At 37.5% G+C, this 21,947-nt stretch overlaps 1 protein-coding gene across 4 annotated transcripts in view; it reads left to right on the forward strand.

Moving 5' to 3' along the window:
• The window catches only part of creb5.S (cAMP responsive element binding protein 5 S homeolog), a 290,942-nt gene that overhangs the window by 84,528 nt on the left and 184,467 nt on the right, over positions 1–21,947 (forward strand). For all 4 annotated transcript variants that reach the window (XM_018269246.2, XM_018269245.2, XM_041567508.1 and 1 more), the window contains one exon: positions 13,285–13,442. In XM_018269246.2, the coding sequence (XP_018124735.1) occupies positions 13,285–13,442 (158 nt within the window). The remainder of the gene's footprint in view (positions 1–13,284; positions 13,443–21,947) is intronic.

The following is a 21,947-nucleotide window of genomic DNA, read 5'->3' on the forward strand; positions in this document are numbered from 1 at the left end:
TTGCAGAAGTGAGGAAAAACAAACAATTAGCCTCCCCGGGTACAGTTAATGCAGAGGTGTTCATGCTTTTTGGGTTAAACATGTAATTGTAATACAACATAAATTAATCCCTCCCCCTTGCTTTTATTATGATATACAAAAAGCAGTTTTAAGTGGTATTCGGGATAGTGTCTCTTTCAACTCCAGGTCACACTCCATGCATTACACAGCATAGCTGAAGAACAGTAGATCCATAGATTGTTGGTGGTATCTGAAACTTCAAGTCATTCAAGCTAATGTACAGTTTGTTTAGGCACTAAATCCATAATATATTTAATTATTTATCTCGAGATCAGTGGTTGGAGACAAGTTAAGGACAAGATTATTGTTATGTAGTGGAGAAGCACAATCTACTCCCATCTCTTCTGCACCTGAACACACTCCCCATCTCACTACATTTATTTGTTTGATTGTTTGATTGTACTTTCCTTTCCACTTCTATCAGCTCCCATCCACCAGGAAGTAACCTTCTTCCATAGTGTATTTCAAATTGTTTTTGCTCTTCACACTTCAGAACTTCCTTCCTCTCTATCATACATCACTGGCTCACTGTAGATTTCCTCCAATTCTTGGAATGTACTGTACTGTACTATTTGTTAGGGGTGGGATAGGATTCTGTATCATAGCTTTGCAGTTTTTAAGAATACTAGATATATTACATTTCTTACCTAACCATGTCAAACAAACATCAATACAATGTGGATTTATTTTTTTATTCCAATCTGCACATTATGATGCTTAAAGATACGGTCCCCAATGTAGTAAATATATCATAATTATGTAACAGAGCTCTTCCTGAGGAAAAAATGCTTAACAGAACTAGGAAATAAGTCAAAGTTCTTGAATAGTTGCTGAACTTCCTTCTTTTTTCAGATTAGGAAATTTTCATTGTCGTATTAACATTGGAAATGGCTTGTAGAACAACAGAATTATTCATGATACTCAGAATGCTAAAGTACTGATTGATATGCAATTCTCAGTTCAAGCCCAGCATTGTTAGGTTATCTATTAGCACTGAAACGATGTCCAACTAAACAGCTATAAAAACATTATAAATACGGAATTAAAAATTTTAAGTTCAAAGCCATTTTGCTTTATATTAAATTACATTAATGTTGACAGGCAGATGTACATATTTTTAATGTTAGGCTTAGATGAATCCAGTTTTCTGAACACAATCTGTATAATGGTAATAAGCAAAACAGAGTGTACCTTTCCTTGTGTGCTTTTGTAAATGTAATCATGTTTATATCTTTAAGACTTAAATACTGACAACCAGCTGTAAAGTCAACCAGCTGCCACCACATACTCTAAAGAGCCATTGGCAGTTCATGTTGTAGTGTGAACAAATACAAGAGTCCTCTGCACTCAACCCATTATCAATATATTTAAGACAGAGACATTTTGTGCATACTGCTGCTAAAAAATGCCTTCCCTTTAAACAAAACAGGGATTGTTTGTCCATATATTGCAATATATTTAAGCTGGCCAACTACGTCAAAGTCATCCCATATCTGGCCAGTCCTATGCTCATGTTGTAATGTGGACACTGCATTAAGTTTATCATGCATAAAGCCTCATTTACAATCGCAGCACATGGTGTAAAGTGTATAAACTAATGTAAAGTGCTACGTAATTAGGTGGTGCTATAGAAATAAGTGATGCTGATGATTGCTTGTTCGAGCAAGTGGCTTTAAACATAACACCATCTATTTTTGCACTTAGGGTTGCCACCTGGCCGGTATTTTACCAGCCTGGCCGGTAAAAATGATGGTTGATGCTAATTTTATTAATAGGGAAAAAAGATAAAGATATAGGAAGGAAGGCCGTATTTTTTTCCAGAAAAGGTGGCAACCTTACTTGCACTTGAAAATGTAGCTTTGGATCTCTACTGTAACGTGCCACAGAATATGTCAGAGTTATATTAATAAAGTATAAAATAGTGAATGAAGCACCCCCTATTGTAAAATATAAGGATATTGCAAGTCACCCAGGAGTTCCATGACCATATAAAAGCATGAGTCTGAAGGCCGAGTGCTTTTATACAGGTCATGGAACTCTGAGGTTACTTCTAATATCCTTATATTTTCCAGCAAGGGGTACTATTATAATACACAAGTTTTAGTGAATCAAAAATGACATCACTACTCACCCCGTTTATAAGGATATAATTTACAGGGTATTCATGGCTTTTGTCTAGCATAGAACTGACAGCAAAATTTTTTGCTTTCATAGATAATATTAAACTATAGCTAAATGGTTTGTACATCAGTGTTTTCATATGATGATAGATTTGCTATGAGTTAAGAAGGACACTGAACAAAGGTTAGGTTCCAAGGAGGACTTTAACCATAACCAGGCCCGGATTTGTGGCAAGGCCGCATAGGCCCGGGCCTAGGGCGGCCGCATTATGGGGACGTGTGCGTCCCCATTCAATTACAGCAGCTGCGCCGGCGTTTTTTGCCAGCGCGCTGGGAAGGGGAGGTGTAGGTGGGCGCTAGGACCGCGTGGCCGCCTGGTTGGACCGCACGGCCTAGGGGCAGCCGGCAATGAAATCCGGCGCTGACCATAACAACCTGTTTTATGAGATATACTTGATAATAATGACAATAATCCTGTCCCTCTTGTATAAGAGTCATGCTTGATGTCTGCTAAAATTCTATAAACTTTGTTGGAAGTTTACTTTATCTTATAAGACATAATTAGAACTGTATTTAATACACATGCTCACCACTGCATTGTTACTTATCAGCAGACACTGGAATGAATAATGCTTAAATAAATATTAGAATTCTTAACTGATGAAAGTGAATGTAGGACTGGCCAGACCAGGGATGATTTTGACGTAGTTGGCCAGCTTGAATATTTTGCACTATATGGACAAACAATCCCCATTTTGTTTGAAGGGGAGGGCATTATTTTGGTAGCGTAAATGTCTTAATGTCTTAATGTCTTAAATATATTCACTTGAGTGAGTACAGAGGATCTCTTGTCTTTGCATGTATGCATTTTGTGGTCACACCCTTATTGTACCCCCCCACACTTAATTTACATTTTTTTTTAATTTTTCCAAAAGGGAGCTTTCCCTGAATGCCTTTTGTTGGGTAGTTTTTGAATATTTTTGAACTGTGTGTTTCATCTGATGCAATCACCACCTATTACTTCTTACCAATTATTCTCTGGTAGGAAATAACTGATACGTATAGTCAGGCTGGTGGTTAACATTAAACATCTTTATTATAGTTATAGTTTAGAGGTTAGTATGGGTAATATATAACCAATGCATTCTGTCATTTGAAAACACATAAAGATGCTCTGAGAAGGTTAGTTAACTGGCAGGCCATTATAGAACAGCAATCATAAGTTTAATACATTAAATCCTTATGAACGATTTCCAATATTAATGTACATGTTAATGCTTCACTATCTTTTAGTATATCTTTACCCACTGAAATCCATCAGTAAAGCTGCCATATGATAGACCACTCTGAAATGAAGTAGGTTAATAATACTTCTCAAAAGGTTTTTGCACCAGATTCCTCCATACACATACTACATACAAAATGCAGCCTTTTCAAATTAAAAAACAGTCTTTCTGCAGCACGTTTCCTTAGATAAACAGCATATTGTTGTGAGAAATAGGTTAAGATCAGAACTTTCCTCAAACGTGAAAACAGAACGTAACTTGCCTTTGGGAAAATGTTTGCAAGCAGCTCCTTATATAATAGTATCAAAACAACTAAATAGTACTGCATAAATAGTACCTTCTATTGGCTGTTTTTATCGGGGCATAAGTCTATAGGTTCAATCAAAACTGTACATATACTGAGTTCTTTAGAATGCATAAACTAATATAATATTCTGTATTCCGAATGATTTCAGACTTACTTTCTGTAATGCTTAAAACTCAGTGATAATAATTTAAACTAATCGTTTAAAACTTAGAACAGTGACAGTGAATATGGGATGGGGAATGGGAGATGGAAGGGGACAGGGAATGGGAGATGAATGGGGAGGGGACAGGAAAGGAGGGAGAGGTGAGTGGAGCCAGCCTAGGGGTGCCCGGTTTGTAAATCTGGGCCTTGTGGTGCCAACTCCACACTTGTTTTAGAACTAAGTTTTATCCCTCTAGTTTTCTAGTTACCTGTATCATGATCACGTGGTTCATACCTGTTTTCTGTCCCAATGATTCATTATATCATTTCTAGGCAGCACCCAGTCTGACCAGCCATAGTGAGTATTAAGGTGACGGGTGCAATTTTGTACAAGTTGAGTTTTAGGAATGCTTATTCTTTATAAACACTTGGTAAATTCTAATGCATTATTGCTTATCTTGTAAGGTTTGTAGGATAGTTTATCGAATAATGTGACTATTTGATTCACGTAATTTAGATACTGCTCGTAAAAAGGTTTGCCAAAACATAGTGAATTTTTCCAAATCTTTTCAAATGTCAGGATTATTGCAATACCAGGGATACATGATAGTTTTAACATTTCTAAAATTTTATTATCATCAGATTTCTCCATTATTACTAATACAATATCAAAGGAAAATCCATTGATTTATATCCCGTGTGCCTTGTAAATATTTGCCCTAAAGTATGCTTATGTAAATTGTATACACAAATCCCATGTGCAGCTGCATTTCATTTTGTATTTCAGCCAAGCTATGTTTTTATAAAGTATTATCAGCCACTGTGCAGCTTAATATTTAACATCCAGAGCATCTGGCTATTGATACATGGTTAACATATAAAAAATATGCCATACACAATGTAATGTTTTTATTTAGGTCTGGGCAAACTCTTTTTTAATAAACTTGATGTATGGATTAGGCTATAAGTTATTACATGTACATTTTATCAGATTTTTCGATATTTTAAGGTGAAAGCCACATGTAGAAGCATTATCAGGTTCTTAGGGTTAGAGCAAAAATTCATCAGCTTGTCTTTAGGGGCCAATAAAAGTGCAGACTTTACTTCACCTTTGCTCAGGCAAAATAATTCTGAATGGCTTTTGCTGTTAAGTAAAAAAACAGGTACACCTGGTATATCAACAATTTAAAAGTTATTGCATTCTAAATCTAAACAGATGAAGCAGACAACTGTAAAGTGCCAGTAACTAGCTAGCACGTTCATCTATGGAAAAATATAAGTGTCAACAACCATGTTATCACAGACTCTTTCTCTTTATAAAGTATATGTATACATTTATCCTTAGCAGGAAAAAAGTTGGTTTTAAACAAATACTTGTAATTAAGCTAGTAGAATGTGGTGGCTCTGCTTCTTCTTCCAAAGATGATTTAATCATGTTTTGGCATGGATGTCTCCTGTTAAATATTTTAATGCAGAGTGTCTTGTACTGTAGGTGCTTCCCTTCCTCCTCCCTTGCTTTGGGAATGGAGAAAATGCTCTGTACTATAGATCGGAATAATTTAGGAACATATATTCTCAGAGAGTCTGTTGGGCTATTTTCAACCAAGATTCATATCCTCTTCCTCCTCCTACCATTGCTTCCTACTTTTGCAACTTTTTGAGTACAAGCTTGATATCTCAATATTTTATCAAAGATTAATATTATAACAAATAATATATTTGTAATAGTTAAGCAACTGCAAAATATCCAAAGTCATTCTGACAAGACAAGTATTTAGGTTTTACACCAACCTAAACGGAATCATAAACTCTCTGTCCTATTTTAGACTACGGGGCCATTTGTATCATATCAGTACTGAATTTTGCAATCTTTTTACATGCTGGTTTTTTACCAGCACATATATTTTAAGGAAAGTCAGCAAATTGTGAGGAAGCCTTCCAGAGGCCCCAGTTTATATATAAATGTATCCCCAAATTCATTTTCAAATTAATCAAAGTAATACATGCATATTACAATAAACTATAAAATGTAATACAAAGTTATATAAAATGTTAAGTTCTATTTTAGATTTTCTGAAAATTGGTAATACCAACATCAGTGGGTGCTAATTCCAAGTTTTCCTTCTTTTTGTTTAGGGACTTTATGGTCATTACTTGAGTTTAGAGACTTTTAGATTCACTTACTGATCTGCATGAAATGTCTTGCCTAAACTAGTGCCTGATTTTCACACGTTATCGCCAACTTCTATATTTGTATGATGATTGAATTTGGAAAACTTTGGAAAATATGATCCATATCATTATTCATGTTTTCAATCACATCAACCCTATTATCGGAAATCTATTTTAAAGCATTATTCATTTCAAGGTTTTATTCCGGGTAGATGACACATATAGCACTTATTATATAGCCTTCTGAACATTTATAGAAATATTCCATTCTCAAATATTATTTAAGTTAGTAAATGCATGCATAAAAAAATCAGAACAGTGTATCTAGGCTTAGCATTCAATGTCATTATCAGTGTATAGGAATGCTTTTGTTTACAGAAGTATCTCTGACAATGATAATTAAGGGGAAAGAGCAGAACAAAATAAAAGCAATTCAGTTATGTCTGGAAATGGAGATAAAAGCCTATCTGGATAAAGCCATGCATTTAGTTGTGTTTGGGGGTAGAGTTTTATATGGCTAACTGTAGGTCATACTTAATTGTTAATGTGAATGATTGACAGAATCAGGAGTTTTAACTTGCCTAGAACAAGATAGCATTGTTATTACTTTCCTTCAGGCAAGAAGTATATATATATATATGCAATTAAGTTATTAGGATGTACTAATAGAAGGAAAGACCATGTAGGTCAAACATTAGAATCTCTTGGCTTGAAAAAATGGGGTAAACCTGCATTAAGAAGGAGAATTACCAATGAAACCAAAATAGTCATGAGAAGAAAGCGAAATAGAAAATACTTTACAAATGAACCTTCAAGGCAAAGTCTCAACTCTGAATATCTCATTTAAAAAAATTACAACAACAAGAATGGACTGTTCCTATTAGTAGGTCTGACTTTTTTATTTAAAAAATCTGAAAAATTCAGATTTTGATAAATAACCCCCGAACAGTTACCTATAGGTCATGTTGACTGTTTTTCACTGATACTTTTTAAGTAATTGTTACTAGAAGTTCCTAAACCCGACTGTTTTACCACCCTGACTGTCCCTTTGCATCCTTTCAGTTAGAGTTTTTAATGCTAACAGACTATTGCTACTCAAATATGGCAGCCCCCTTACAGAAGAACATGGGGGATCAAACAGGTAATGTAAGAGCACAGGGCAAATAATTTTATGGAAAAATTATAAATAGTATAAAAAGGCAATCAGGGTCGGACTGGGGGGGTCAGGGCTCCATCGCCGCCCCCTCCCCCCCAGTAGCAGCCAGGGCCCCCTTCACATCCCCTCCCAGTAGCAGGGCCCCCGTCGCTGAGCTCCTACTGTCCCACCCTTCCCCTCCCTACCTGCTCCTTCCTGTGCGATCTGGGAGGGAAGGTCAGATGCGCCGGCTGTCTGGGCCAATGGGGCCCACGAGGGCAGGGGGCCTGCTCCCCCTCCAAGTAGCAGGGCCCCGCTGCCGGGCTCCCTCTGTCCCTCCCCCTGCTTCACATAACGCGCCTTTCTGCGCTATGGGGGGGGGAGGTCAGGAGCACCAGCTGTCTGGCTAGTCTGGGCTGGTGGAGCTCACGAGGGCTGGAGCCCACCAGGTGACCCGCCGGCCCAGTCCTACTGTCTGCATGTTAGTTGCTCAACCAATTCCCTGCAAATGCTACAGTTAAGGTGCTGCCTATCTATTAACTTTATTACTGGCACTTAGTCATCCGTAGTCCCTTCCGATATGATGGTGTGAGTAAAAGTTGATGAAGGCTTGCCTTGAGGTGGGAAGTATAACAAATGTTGGGAATCTCAGTTTCTTAAAACTAGCTGAAGAAATCAGGGTAGGGCAACTGCCTCCTTTTGCCCCCTTCTGCGGACACCCATGGCTGATAGCCCTTTAAGTGCTTATCTTGTGCTCTCTGCCATACTTACAATGTGAGCATTCCTTTGTAAATGTCATGCACAAGGAAGCCCTGATCTTTAGGCCATGGGCAGGCAGCAAGAATAGGGCTAGCACCTTGCATTACCTGATCTTTCCCAGGACATGGGAGCTAGGGAAATTCCAGGGAATGCCATCATGCTGCCCACCTCCCATACCTCCTGCAGTAGTATATACTTTTTTGCCCTTCATCGTCAGTGAGTTAGGTGCCAATGTCACTTAATATTTTTTCAAGTGTTTTGCTCACATTTTATAATTTTACACCTTTCAAAATTTGCCTTTATAAGTTCTCTTTAATTGTAAGATGATCTTTAAAATGACTTGTAACCCACTGGACAATGATTACTTAAATATGATATTTGTCTTATAAGCACTAACAAATATTATTAAGTCAATTATACAATATTGTCCTTGTACAATAAATATATGTAGCAATACATCACAGAAACTCTAATATTTTAGACCGCTTTTATTTTCATGTGCCTGTGAGTCTGTAGAAGTCACTTAAGATTGAATCTTTAGTTGAAATAAAACATATAATGCGTTTGGAAGAAATCCAACTACAATATGTTGGCTGGTTTTTATTACATGAACTTGTTTGCATTTCACATGTAAAGCTTGGGCTTTGCAAAATCTGCTATGAATTAGATCATAACTAGGAAAAAAAGGAAAAAAGGAAAAGTAGTGCAATTCTCATTTCTTTACTGCTTGTGGAGTGCTGATATATTTTCATCTGCCTAGTCAATGGATAGAATTTACTGAAATATAGCATTACTGGAACAAATATATATTAATTGTTGTTACTGAAACAAAACTGATGTACTGTATATTTGATCTGTAGAAAGTCATATACTTTGGCAGAATGCAATGTCATAAAGGAAAATAAAATTCAAAAACAAGAAGCATTTACGTATGTACTTATATTTATATATAATACACAAAAGCCATGAATATCCTGTAAATTATATCCTTATAAACGGTGAGTTCTGATGTCATCAGTTATAAACGGTGAGCTCTGATGTCATTTCTGTCACATTACTGACTGAAATTTGTGTATTATAATAAATAAATTACCCCCAGTTGTAAAATATGAGGATATTAGAAGTTACCTCGGAGTTCCATGACCTGTATAAAAACACTCGGCCTTCGGCCTCGTGTTTTTATATGGTCATGAAACTCCTCAGTAACTTATAATATCCTTATATTTTACAAGAGGGGGTACTTTATTCACTATATTATATTTATTATATGTATCTAACAACAACAATAATAATGATTATCATTATTAAAATATAAGAATATTAAAAATAATTATTTAAACATAGAAGTTGAAATAGTAACCCCCAACTCAGCATATCTTCCTCACAGGCCAACAGAACATCTCTTGTAATTTAACATACAAATATACAGTATTTATATGTAAGTACAAGCAGTGGTCTGTGTACAATGTATTTAACTAACAACCCAAGTCTCTAAAAAAGCTCAAATGCTCTAATTAAAGTGTATTCTATCAAAATATCAGGCTTCTTGAGAGTGGGATGGATCAGTGGGGATGGGGAGATTGTATGATATACATTTCAAGACATTTCAGACATCAGATCGCCAGAGTTTAAATACTTCACATCCTTTACATGGAATTAGCTTGATGCCACACTTCCCACTATAGATGCTCTTCACCCCTGAACCCCACTTGGTCTGAACCACAATGTGAAATCCATAGCCATATATAAAATATATTTCCTATTAACAGTACTGCCCAACAAATTAGCAGCTTTACATGATGAACTTGACATATAATACCATTGTTGACATTTAATACCCTTGTTGACATTTAATACCCTTGTTTTAGGCACTTTGCCTCGAGGATGACCTTACTGATGAGTAATCAAAGTAAATTACCAACAGCTTTGCCATAGCTTCCTTCTTATTCTTTGGCCTTTAGCTGCATCATGTCATGTTTCCTCCTATGGGGCACATAGAGGACCCAAACCTACTCTCTGTGCTCTGCCATCATGAGTACAAATCTCTTGTAATTCTGGCACGGAGTATGGAGCATCAATGGCGGGTGCTATATTTTTTTTTGACATTGCAATGTGCAAATGGTATATCACAGGCTTTGTAAAATAATTCCATAATGTCCCTGAAGCAGTTCCTTGTCAGCTTTTTATGCAATTTAATCTAAATACTCATATTCTATGTGTTGTTGAGATGGGATGACCCTTCCTAGTAGCACACATGCACCTTGCAAGCCTTGTAGCTTCCTCTAGGTCACCTACCTTTGATCATATTTTGGGAGTGACTCATTAATAGCAACAGAAAAGTCACAGTGTCTGACTTTATCCTTAAAACATATCCGCAGCACTTCATTATAACACTCCATTACTTGTATTGTGAATGTAATGTGCCTTTAAAAAGAATCATAATATGTAATGGGCAGAGCAAAACTGGCCTTTTACTAGTTAATGTATACATAGCAGTCATTTATAGTATTTGGATTCAGATTGGCAAATCATCTAGTAAACCACCAAAGTATTAAGGGCTTGATGCTGGTACAATAATAATAGAAGTGCCTTCAATTTTATTACAAAATCAACAAAAGAATATGAAATTCACAAGTTATTTTTGAAAGTGTGAAAAATTTTCATTAGCCCAGGATTTGTTTTTTATGGCTCTGGCATTTTACATGGGAGTTTTACCTTGTTAAATCAGAGGAAACACTGACTTTAAAATTAAGGTAATGTTTATACTAACACCCTATTTATCCGGTAGATGTCATGTGTTTACATTTGTAAAAAAACACTATGTTACAAGCAAAATAAGAGCACTGTTTAAATTACTTTCTATTTGTTTTACTTGATTAATGTAATTAACAATCTTCTTAACCTACTGTATAGAATGATTATATACACTTTATAACTTTGTACTGCTCTTACTAGTGTGTGGTTCTGCCCAGTGTAGTCTTCTTTTCTCTGTCCTTCATAAAATATCCAAGTCAGAGGATGGTGAGACTTTTAGCTGAATAATCAAATCAAATTATAAGCCTTCTTGATGAGAGCGTAAGCTCATTAACTGATAAATAGTACTTTCATTATTCTTACCCTTATGATCCAATAGACCATTGACATTTCCCTCAATATACTGTATCATAGACAAGTTTGCAAAAGGCCCACTTGTGTGTTTCTGTTTCATCCATATATACTTTTATACTGTATTCAATTCCTTGATAGAAGCCTATTTAAACATATTTAAAACTGGTACTGAAGCAGTTACATGCTGAAAGAAGATATTCATTATGATGCCTATCCCAAAATCCCAACAAACTATTACATTTTGTAATGTTAGCTGCTGAGATATCCATTCCCTTCTTGGAGAGGCATTACAGATTAATTGGCATATGTATGAGATGGTCAACAAAACATTATGAATAATTGAAATTATTTTTTCAGTCCACCCTTTCTTCAGTGTACTTAAAAACATGTTGCTCAAGGGACAAGCCAATCTAAATCTCAATCCTTTGCCATTTCAAAGAATAGGGAAAATGAAACATAAGCCTGCTTTCCTCTCTAGCACACTGCTGATTTTTCCAGTATATATCCCAACCCTCTTTCCCTCAGCATGGAGGATTCACTGCTCCTTGTACAGCACTTTGTAAACTCATTGTTTTGAACCCATTACATTGTGTGTGTGTGTATATATATATATATATATATATATATATATATATATATATATATATATATATATATATATATATATATATATATATATATACAGTTCAAAATGGACCAGCACTCCAACAGTTTTGTCAAACAGTTTTATTCACACATCACTCGTGTATTCCAACGTTTCGGCCCCCAACGAGGGCCGAAACAAAACTGTTTGACAAAACTGTTGGAGTGCTGGTCCATTTTGAACTGTGGATACTATACTTTGACCGTGCACCCACCATTGACCAGTGTACGAGTGCAGGTACTTTCTGAATCATTATAGGATTCAAAATCTTTCATCATTAAAAGAAAACAGGCCCCATCAGGCCACACAAGACATCACTAGGTCACAGCCTGAAGAGGTTAAATCAAACTTTATGTGTTTGTCATTGCAACAATGTGTCAGAGGATTATATGATATGTTTCTTATTCATGACAAAGTATCTAAACATTAGGCAAGGTACTATCTCTGGTTCAGGAAACAATATAACGAACAATGTTCATTTAAACCGCATGGTAAGAGGGTGTTTAGTTTTTTTATCCAAAAACCTCCCATTGCAATAATACTTTGGACCTATCACCACCTCTTTGGAGGGGGGAGGTGATCTATGGCAATATATTTAAATGTGGGTAGTCTGTGGCCACTCTCTAGAAAATGTTTAGCCACTGGCTTTAGGGTTTTACCATCCCTAAAGGCTGTATTTATAGCTGTCCATCCATTCTCAATCACAAAGTCTGATCTGTTTTGCCAACGTATGAGAGACCACAGGGACAGGTGATCAAGTAAACCACATGTGTGGTGGTACAAGTGATATAATGTCTAGTGGAAAATCTTTCACCTGTGTGTGGATGTCTAAAACTGGTACCCGGGGTCATGTCTTAAATCCCACCATAGGTGGATTTGGGATTTTTGATGATAGGCCACCGGCAGCTGTAACAATATTCCAATTGCGATTAATGCTTTTACAGATTTCTTTCAATTCATCATTTCTTAGATGGACTTTGAATAATAGGCAAAGCAAAGCACCTGGGTTCAGCTAATAACTAGCGTGGGAGTGCTTGATCCACTACAACATATATATAATATATATATATATATAAATATATATATATATATATATATATATATATATTTATATATATATATATATATATATATATAGTTCAAGAAGTACCTGAACTCTTACACCATCATCCACTTGTGGGTGTGTGGGCCAAAACATTGGATGCACAAGTGATAATTCAATACATTTTTGGTAATTCAAGAATTTGGTGCGCTGGTCCATCCTGAAATGCTAATTAAATCAGTCAGATTTGGCTTTCAACTGGGTGGTCTTCGATTGGCACATATAGGGGGCCAAAAATTATGGTTTCATCAACCAGTATCTGGCTAAGATTTGCTCAGTGAGATTACCAAAGTATCAGCCATCATGATCTCCTTAAACAAATTCTTTTTTTGGTTTATTAGTAAATACACTGATCAGTACATTTGTATTAGCCTGTCTATAACATACTTGTTAAGGAAATTGTAATTGGAAATGCAAATTCATTGGTGGTTTTTATATTTTTTCTTTGTAGAGTATTACTATGCACAATGCAGCAGGACCAGGGACGAACCAGCACTCAAACCCACGGCTGTCAAACCATGATAGCAGCATTGTAATACAGCAAGCCATGCCTTCTCCCCAGTCCAGTTCGGTCATAACACAGGCACCTTCTACAAACCGTCAGATTGGGTAAGAACAGTACATTTGTGTTTGATTTATTGCATTGATTTCTATACCAAAACTCTATTTGAACTGTAATTTAATGAATATTAGTCTCTAAAGTGGTAGGCCGAATGAGTTTAATAGCATGTCGGTTTGTCACGAGATTTCTATGTCACTGGGGTCACCAGTTGTTTTTGTCCCACTATCATTCCATCTATAGAATTCCACACAATCATTCAAAAAACCAAATTAGAGCAGATATTATTATTATGCCATACTCTAGTTTGTCATGTGTGAGGTCTTTTTTTAGTCTATTAGAGAGTTCGCACATTTACTTTGCAACCAGTGCTATGAGGTCACCCACATTTGGCACATGTAAGGGCCTTTTATGCTAGTATATGAATGTGCATCTATTTAAATAATTAACAGATACATGAGAGTATGCTTTTGTTAGTAGAACATACAGTACTTTTCACTACTTTTAATGTTTTTTACCATAAACATTCAGAAATGCTACATATAGAAAAAAACAAATGAAATGCAACTGTGGCAAGATGCAGACCTGTTGGATGGGTTTATGGGATGGTACAGGAACAACCAGCCAGAATAAAAAAAGAATAATTTTGGTTGTGCAGTTAATATTTAAATGTGTGTCAGACCCATCAAAGAACACCCATATAGAAGGGTCATAATGCAGTTTTTGCAGTTGGAAAGTCTTTGGTATGGGTGTATGCAATAATGTTTAGTACTGCTGATAAGTAAAATTCTATGCATATTACAATTATAATTAAGACATGGTGGGGGAATGTCCAGTGCAGTTATATAATACAGTTGGGTGGGAAAGTAGAGGATCACTCTAATGGCACCCTTCATTGAACATGTGTCCATTTGTCTCTATGAGTGTAATATCCCCTCTAATGTGTATCCCTCTTCATACAATTACTTCCATGACTTCATGGCCATACAATGACTGCCCACTGGGTGACTTTACCAAGTTGATAGCTATTGCCTGAACTTATCATCTAACTTATCTTCTAACTTATCGTCTAAATGGGCTTTATTCAATAATTGTAATGGTGGTAAATCCTGTTTCCTGAAGACCATGTCAGACCATGGTCTGCATAGGTGATCCAGTTATTGGTCTGAGGGTCAGACAAAGGAATAAAACTGACTTGGTCTGCTGCTTGTCCTAGTTTGTCACATATAGCCAGACTTATATAGAGCTGTTGCTTGTATTGATTTGGTAGGCAAGTGGCACATATGAAGATTAGGCTGCTCTTTGTACATGATGTTAAATTGCCAGCTTCAAGTAGATGCTCATAAAATAATCTTCACAATGTCCGTAGGAAAAAAAAGTCATTGTGGTAGCTGAGCATTTTCGGAAATGTAGTTAGCAACATCAAAAGTTACAAAATGTTTAATGAGATTTTTTTTCCCCTTGTGCTCCCATCTCCCATTTGGCAGTTTAATATAAATGACTTACTCCTTGCATTAGGACTATAAATGTATGTGAAATTGATTTCCGCTCTTTATGAAATTTCTGTCTACATTGTTGAGATATTTCCTGTACTCATGTTCGGAAATTAAAAGTGGAATTGCTGATTACATCTACAGCATTAACTTAGTTGGAGATGTTTGAATGATAATTACTGAGAGTATCTATGGCTTTAATAACTGTTAACCTCTGATCACATGTGATTATAATTGGACTTTTAAAGGATTATCATTATATTCACTGTGCCTTGGCATTGTTAAGTGGATTAATCTGTTTGAGCTCGCTAACCTTCATTGATTTATATCATTCTTACCATTTTGAGAGTTGCACTTTTTATCCTTTAGTAAAATTCATGATTTACTTGCATTTTCTTGATTTTGTTCCTTTCAGTAGTGCTGTTGAAAGAGCTCATAGTTTGTAAGCTGTTTGGGGCAGGGACCTAATGACTATTGTGTACTGAATCTTATTGCAGTTAGAGTATGCATTTATTTTGACTTATTTATATATATATATATACTGTATCCCTGTTTGTGTTTAAGTCTTGTAAACACAACCTTTTTGGTTCTCTATTTTATAAAATACAATGCACTGTATACATAGTGCAACATTTGAGATGCTGCTATTGCATTTATTAAAGATTCATCAGTTTAGTCTTATTTCATGGGCAGCCCAGAAGGCCACAAATGCTCATAATCCTCTGGCTTTGCTGCTCAATCTAATGGTTGCTTCTTGACTACTATTTCTCCCAATACAAAATATGTTGAAATTAAAAAAGGCTCATTTACACCCACAAGTGCAGTGAGCAAAGTATAATTTAGGTCACAATTGCCATGGTTTTTTTTTTTAAATTTAGGTTTTGTTTTCAGATTTCCAGCCCCCTGATTGCTAAAATACTGGTATAACATGCTCAGTTTGCTGCAAATTAGCCACAGTTGTGCTGGATATTTTTCACTGTCTGTCATGCATTATTTCTGGTTTTTGGCATGCAAGTGCAGTCGGACTGGCCCACCAGGATACCTGGAAAAGTCCCGGTGGGCCCAGGTGCCAGTGAGCCCTCATGCTGATAAGTAAATAAATACAATTCCCTATTTTTATGTGAACAAAGAGGCTAAATAGTTGGAAATTTGTAAAGAAAAGAGACTAGGACAAGTTGAGTGAGGAGAGGGTGGGCCCCTGGTCTAAGATTAATTGGTGGGCCCCTGGTCAAAGGTTTTTGGGTGGGCCCCTGGTGTCCCAGTCCGACACTGAAATGATATGTATTATCGGGTGCAATTGCCAGTCACGGTGAGAACCAAGGAGCTGCCGCCTGTTAAGAACGCAGCGCTAGTTCCAGGGTTTACAGGTTTTAGGTGCAACTCACTTGCTGTTGTAAATGAGTTTTATAGTGCTCATTCAGATTGCAAACGGGTGTGTACCAAAGTAATTTTTTGTGCACCACAAAAGTTGCATGTGGATCACGTGGGTGGGTGGGTGTAAGTACTGAATTATCTGTTTGCAAAAAAAACCATATTTGTGTGCTTCCCAGTGTGTTGTGTCATAATGTTTGTGAAAGTGCATTAGTGCATAGCTAAGTATGTCCTTCTAAAATAAGAATTCAGATGCAAAACAGTTGTCATTCCAAGCTGTTTATTTCATATTGTGTCAGCTATTAGCCATGCATACTACCTGCCTGCATAGTACAGTCTGTAGAGTGTGGAAGGTGTTTAGAACACAGGAGAAACCATTAATAAATATTTGATTTTTATAAATAGCATCTCTGTGGAAGATTTTCCCTCACGTCATATGTGTTTTTTTTGCAAACAAACCTCTGAATCTTTCCACATTGTAAGATGAGTAAAAAATTTGAAAAATTAGGAAAAATATGTGCCGTTGTAAGGAGAGCATGAAAGGTGAAATAGCTTGGAAAGTCATTCACTCATTTCCATTTCTTCCCCAAACGCATTCAAATCCAAATTAGCAATATACTAATTTCAAATGTGAATTTCTTATAGTCCTCAGGGAATGTATATTTTAACATACATTTTGTTATTAAGGATTGCACATTACACTTTGTATAGCGCCATGTTGGAGTAATATTCTGATTTTAGCACGGCCTCAAATATTTAAGTGTCAAAGTATGGCCAAGCCACCTGCAAATGTTTGAGATGGCTCAGTTCCAAAACATACAGCCAAGAGTAATGAAAGACTTTCAGGCTACACAGTGTGTTTTGCTCCAGCCAGAGACTGAAATCCACCTGTGCCCACGCAGAGACTGACTCGTTGGGGAGTGGTGAAGTGTTCACAGATGGGGTTCTCCTGGGGATATTGTGGTTCCTTTCCTCCTCCCTTTAAACTTTCTCCTCTTTATGTGTTTGTGCACAGACACAATATCCAATCCAGTGTCCATTTCACTCATTGCAAGGGTAACTGATTTCAGAACTGAAGCAGAAAACCACAAAAATATATATATATATATATATATATATATATATATATATATATATATATATATATATATATGTAATTATTAAGAACTTCATTATTTAGAACCATTAACTGTAAAAAAAAATTGAAGGACAACATTACTTTTTAGAGCACTAAAAATGCATACAAATGATATAGTTGCTGCTTCAGAGCAATGGCATATTCCCTGTAGCTATATTGTGTTGCCTGATTTCCAGAACCCAGCTCTGTGACCCTTGGCTGTAATATGAATGTTTCTCTGTTTTACGTTTCTTTATTACACCAGGTTTTACTTTATGTGCCTTGTTAGCTATACATTCTTTGGCCTCATTCACACTAATGACTTTCATCTGAATGGTTAGGACTGTTGTTTCTGACTAGATGTGTGAATATTAACATATTTAAAGCTATGGGGCTTTATACTAAAGAATGTGATTTATATGGGAGGGCATCGGGAGCAACTGCTCAATTAGAAAATGGGACATGCATCCAGAGATTGCATTTGTTGACCTCAGTTGAAGTGGATAGGTGCATCCACACTTGAATAAGGAGCATACCCCATCTCTGTTGCAAAGGTATGAGTAGGAACCTCTGTAGCTACATGTACTTACATACCTCCCAACATTTAGGAAACAGAAAGAAGGGCAAAATGATTTGGCTCGCTGGATTTTTGGCCACGCCCATTTTTGTGGCCATGCCCCCTTATTACCATGTTCATTTTATATAATTTGGCAGGTTATGAAAGTTTGAACACATTTCTGTGGTTTTTATATGTTATTACAGTTTTGCAAATGAAGGTGAATTGCCCTTTATGTGAGTCTAACTTCTTATCTTATCAAAATGTCACAAAAGTATGTCAAGTATCTATTCTGGGCTGTCTGCCAAGATGCAATTAAGTTGTATCTGTTTCTGGCTGTTCAGTGCAGCAGATCAAAGAGAAACCCGGAACTTATCAGTACAAATCCGTGACAGCGGCTTGAGCTGTCGAAAGCGGGACTGTGTTAAGCCGGCCATAGATGTTGAGATTTTTAAAAGATCAGATCCTCATCGTGAGACCACGATCTTCTCGGAACGATCGTACGATCGTACGAATTTACCATCAACCAAAAAGACCAATTTGCCAGGAAAACAAAGGGGAGCTGCCTGCTTGTCCCTTCAAACATAGATAGATTGCACTGGGACCGACAAAGATTTTTTGACCTGGCCGATCAATTTCCTGACAGATGTCGGACGAAAAATCGTAAGCTGTACGATCGTTCAAATCCCACTAACCGCACGATAATTTCGAAGGATTGGCCGGACTTCCCTAAAATCGGTCGTTCGGCAAGAAGAATCGGCACGTCTATGGGGAGCTTTAGTTGATCATAATCTGCACTAAGGTCTGTATGCACAGAAGGCGACAGCAATTCTAAACTCAGCAAATATAGAAAATGACATCCAACTATTTTAGATCTCTGAATCCACCCCAAGGAGGGCACAGCATTTAGCAGCAGGTCCAGTAAAAATGAGAAATGCAAGAATATATAGCATGGGGGTAGCTCTCCCCAAAGGGCAATACTGGCATGTAATGTAGGGATCACAGCCCAATAGGGATTTAGGGTTAGTGATTTCCCTGATCCAACGTGTGGGAATCCAGGTTACGGTACAGATATCCAGTGTCGGACTGGGCCGGCGGGACACCGGGAAAAAACCCGGTGGGCCCCGGGCTCTTGTGGGCCCCGCCGGCCCAGATCCGCTACTTAATTTGGCTGCGCGACCCCACTTTGTCGGGGGTCGCGGTAGAAAAGAGGATCTGCGCATGCGCACAAAGGTATTGCTGCGCGTGCGCACAAATGCGGCGCCGCGCGCATGCGCACTGCATCCGATGAAGCACGCCGGAGCAGCAGCGGGGGCCGGAGCGGGGCCCTGGGGCAATAGCCCCGGTGGGCCCAAAGCCCCCCAGTCCGACCCTGCAGATATCCCGAGGGAGCATCTATACATGTAGTACGTTACTTCACAGGGTTGTCACAAAGTTCTGCCTCTGAAATGCTATGTTGTTACCTGCCATGTATGTGATAAACCTCAGGGGATTGTGAGTATCAAAAACCTGATTTGCGGTTTAAGAGAATAAAGCCTGTTGCTGTTTGTTTTGTTCAAGAACCTTGTGGCGTTCAATTCTTTTGTTTAGTCACACAGCACAAATGAGGTATAGTTTCAGAACACCATTCCTTCACCCTTTCAAGTAGCAAAGGCCCATCCATTTGAGAGAGGGTCAAATGGAACTGATGCTCTGCCTGTTTCTTAGCTGGACATGGTCTAGCTTAGCCTAAATGGGGTTACATAGATGTTACCATTAGATGTTCCAATTGTTACAGAGGTCTAAAAATATATATATTTCCTGATACCAGAAAACCTTGGACAGCACAAAACTATTATGAAATATAAAAAAGGTAGCCAGTTATATATTTAAAGTTTGTGTCTGCACTTTTAATAATTCATATGGCTTTCAATGCACTGAAATCTGAAATCCTGTGACTTGATATACGATGGATTTGGGATCATACAGATAATGGGCTCATGTCTCCAATGAGAGCAGTGTAGAGAATGGCAAATCTCTTGCCCTGATACAGCGAATGTAATTTATAGGGCGTATAACAGAGCTGTATTATGATTATTGTAACTCTTCTGGCTTCATGTAAATGTGGATGAATCTGAGTATTGTTATGTTTCAGTGCAAGCTTTAATTTGAAACTTTTAAGTTCCCAAAAGGAATAAATAAAATGTGATAAATATATCCTAAGTAGAAACAGACAGACAGGGAAAAACACCCCAAACAGTAATTATAATAAAACAAATCCTTCTTAACCGGCTTTTTATAGAAAAATATAAATCCTCTAATTATGTTTTAAGCTGCTGCTGTCTAGTCAGTGCAGCTACTTTATGTCTACAAAATGTGTATTTGTAGACACATTTACACTCGCTGTTTTGGAATCAAGATTTGCAGAAGGGAAAAAAACAGATGTGAGTCTGCAGAAATCCATCGATTTGAATTCAGGCACTTTAGGGTCAATTTGAGTGGTGGACAAACTGAAGTAAACCACAATTTGTGGAGACTGTTCAACCCAGTTAACTCTTTCGCCAAAGGTGTATGCTGAGACATTAACAAAAAATGAAGTTCCACAGGTTGCCTAATACTGTATGTGTCATCTAATACTATCACCACCAATTTCCCATACAGTACCTGCTATTTCACAGCCCTTTCCAGAGACTATTATTCCCACTGCTACAATAGGTGCCATCTTTACCTCATGTACCTCCTCATGTACCTGGGTCTATTATCCGACTGTTACTATAGACACCATCTCTCCCTACTATACCTGCTATCCCACAGCCACAGTCCCTTCCCAGAGACTGTTATCCCACTTCTACTATCGGAACCATCTCTCCCTACTATACCTGCTATCCCACAGTCACAGTCCCTTCCCAGAGACTATTATCCCACTGTTACTATAGGCACCAGAGACTATTATCTCCACTACTGCTATAGGCATCATCTTTTTCCTACTATACCTGCTATCCCACAGCCACAGTCCCTTCCTAGAGACTATTATCCCACTGCTACTATAGGAACCATCTCTCCCTACTATACCTGCTATCCCACAGTCCCAGAGACTATTATCCCACTGTTACTATAGGCACCAGAGACTATTATCTCTGCTACTGCTATAGGCATCATCTTTTTCCTACTATACCTGCTATCCCACAGTCACACTCCCTTCCCAGAGACTATTATCCCACTGTTACTATAGGCATCATCTCTCCCTACTATACTGTACCTGTTAGCGTTGCCACCTTTAAAAGTTGTGAATCCATGCAGGGGGTGGGGGCCTTTGACGTTAGAGGATGGGCCGGTGACGTCAGGAGGGTGGGTCAGTGATGTCTGGGGGGGGGCTGATGATGTGGTGATGGGACAATGTAATTGGAGGCGGGGCTGATGAAGTGGTGATTAGTGATTGGCCGATCGCCATGACATTCACTTCAATGCCCTGTCCGGATTTGGAACCGGGCTGTCCGAGTGAAAACCTGACAGGTGGCAACCCTAATACCTGTCCCACAAGTATTATTTTGCTGGGCTTCAAGCCATTCTCAATCTCTCTCTCTCTCCTTCATATTGATCAGAGGAGGGAGAACACTTTGATGCCCTCTGTATTTATTTTAGAATCAAAATCTGAATTTAAACTTGAGCATAAGTCATTCTGGCACCCTACCTGAAAGAATCTCTTAGGGTTCTGTAATTAATTCTTAGCACGGCTAAGAGTCATGCTTTCCAATAATACAAATCTTTTTCTCGTGTTAACAATATATTGTGTCATCATTCCACTTCCTTATCCCTATAGTGGTTTTTCTGGCTACAAAATACAATCTTTGGCAAATGCATTGTTTTATGAACATAAATGAACACACACTTTCAACCTGTATATTTTAGGATGGAAGATGGCACACAGGTAGATTTGTCACTTGCAGTAGTGAAGATTTTACCACAGGAGGTAAATCTCCCAAAAAAAGACTTTCCATTGAATAACATTTGCAGCAAACTCGTGTCGATCCGGTTTAAC

The sequence above is a fragment of the Xenopus laevis genome, chromosome 6S, assembly GCF_017654675.1.
Source record: "Xenopus laevis strain J_2021 chromosome 6S, Xenopus_laevis_v10.1, whole genome shotgun sequence".
NCBI classification, from domain to species: domain Eukaryota; kingdom Metazoa; phylum Chordata; class Amphibia; order Anura; family Pipidae; genus Xenopus; species Xenopus laevis.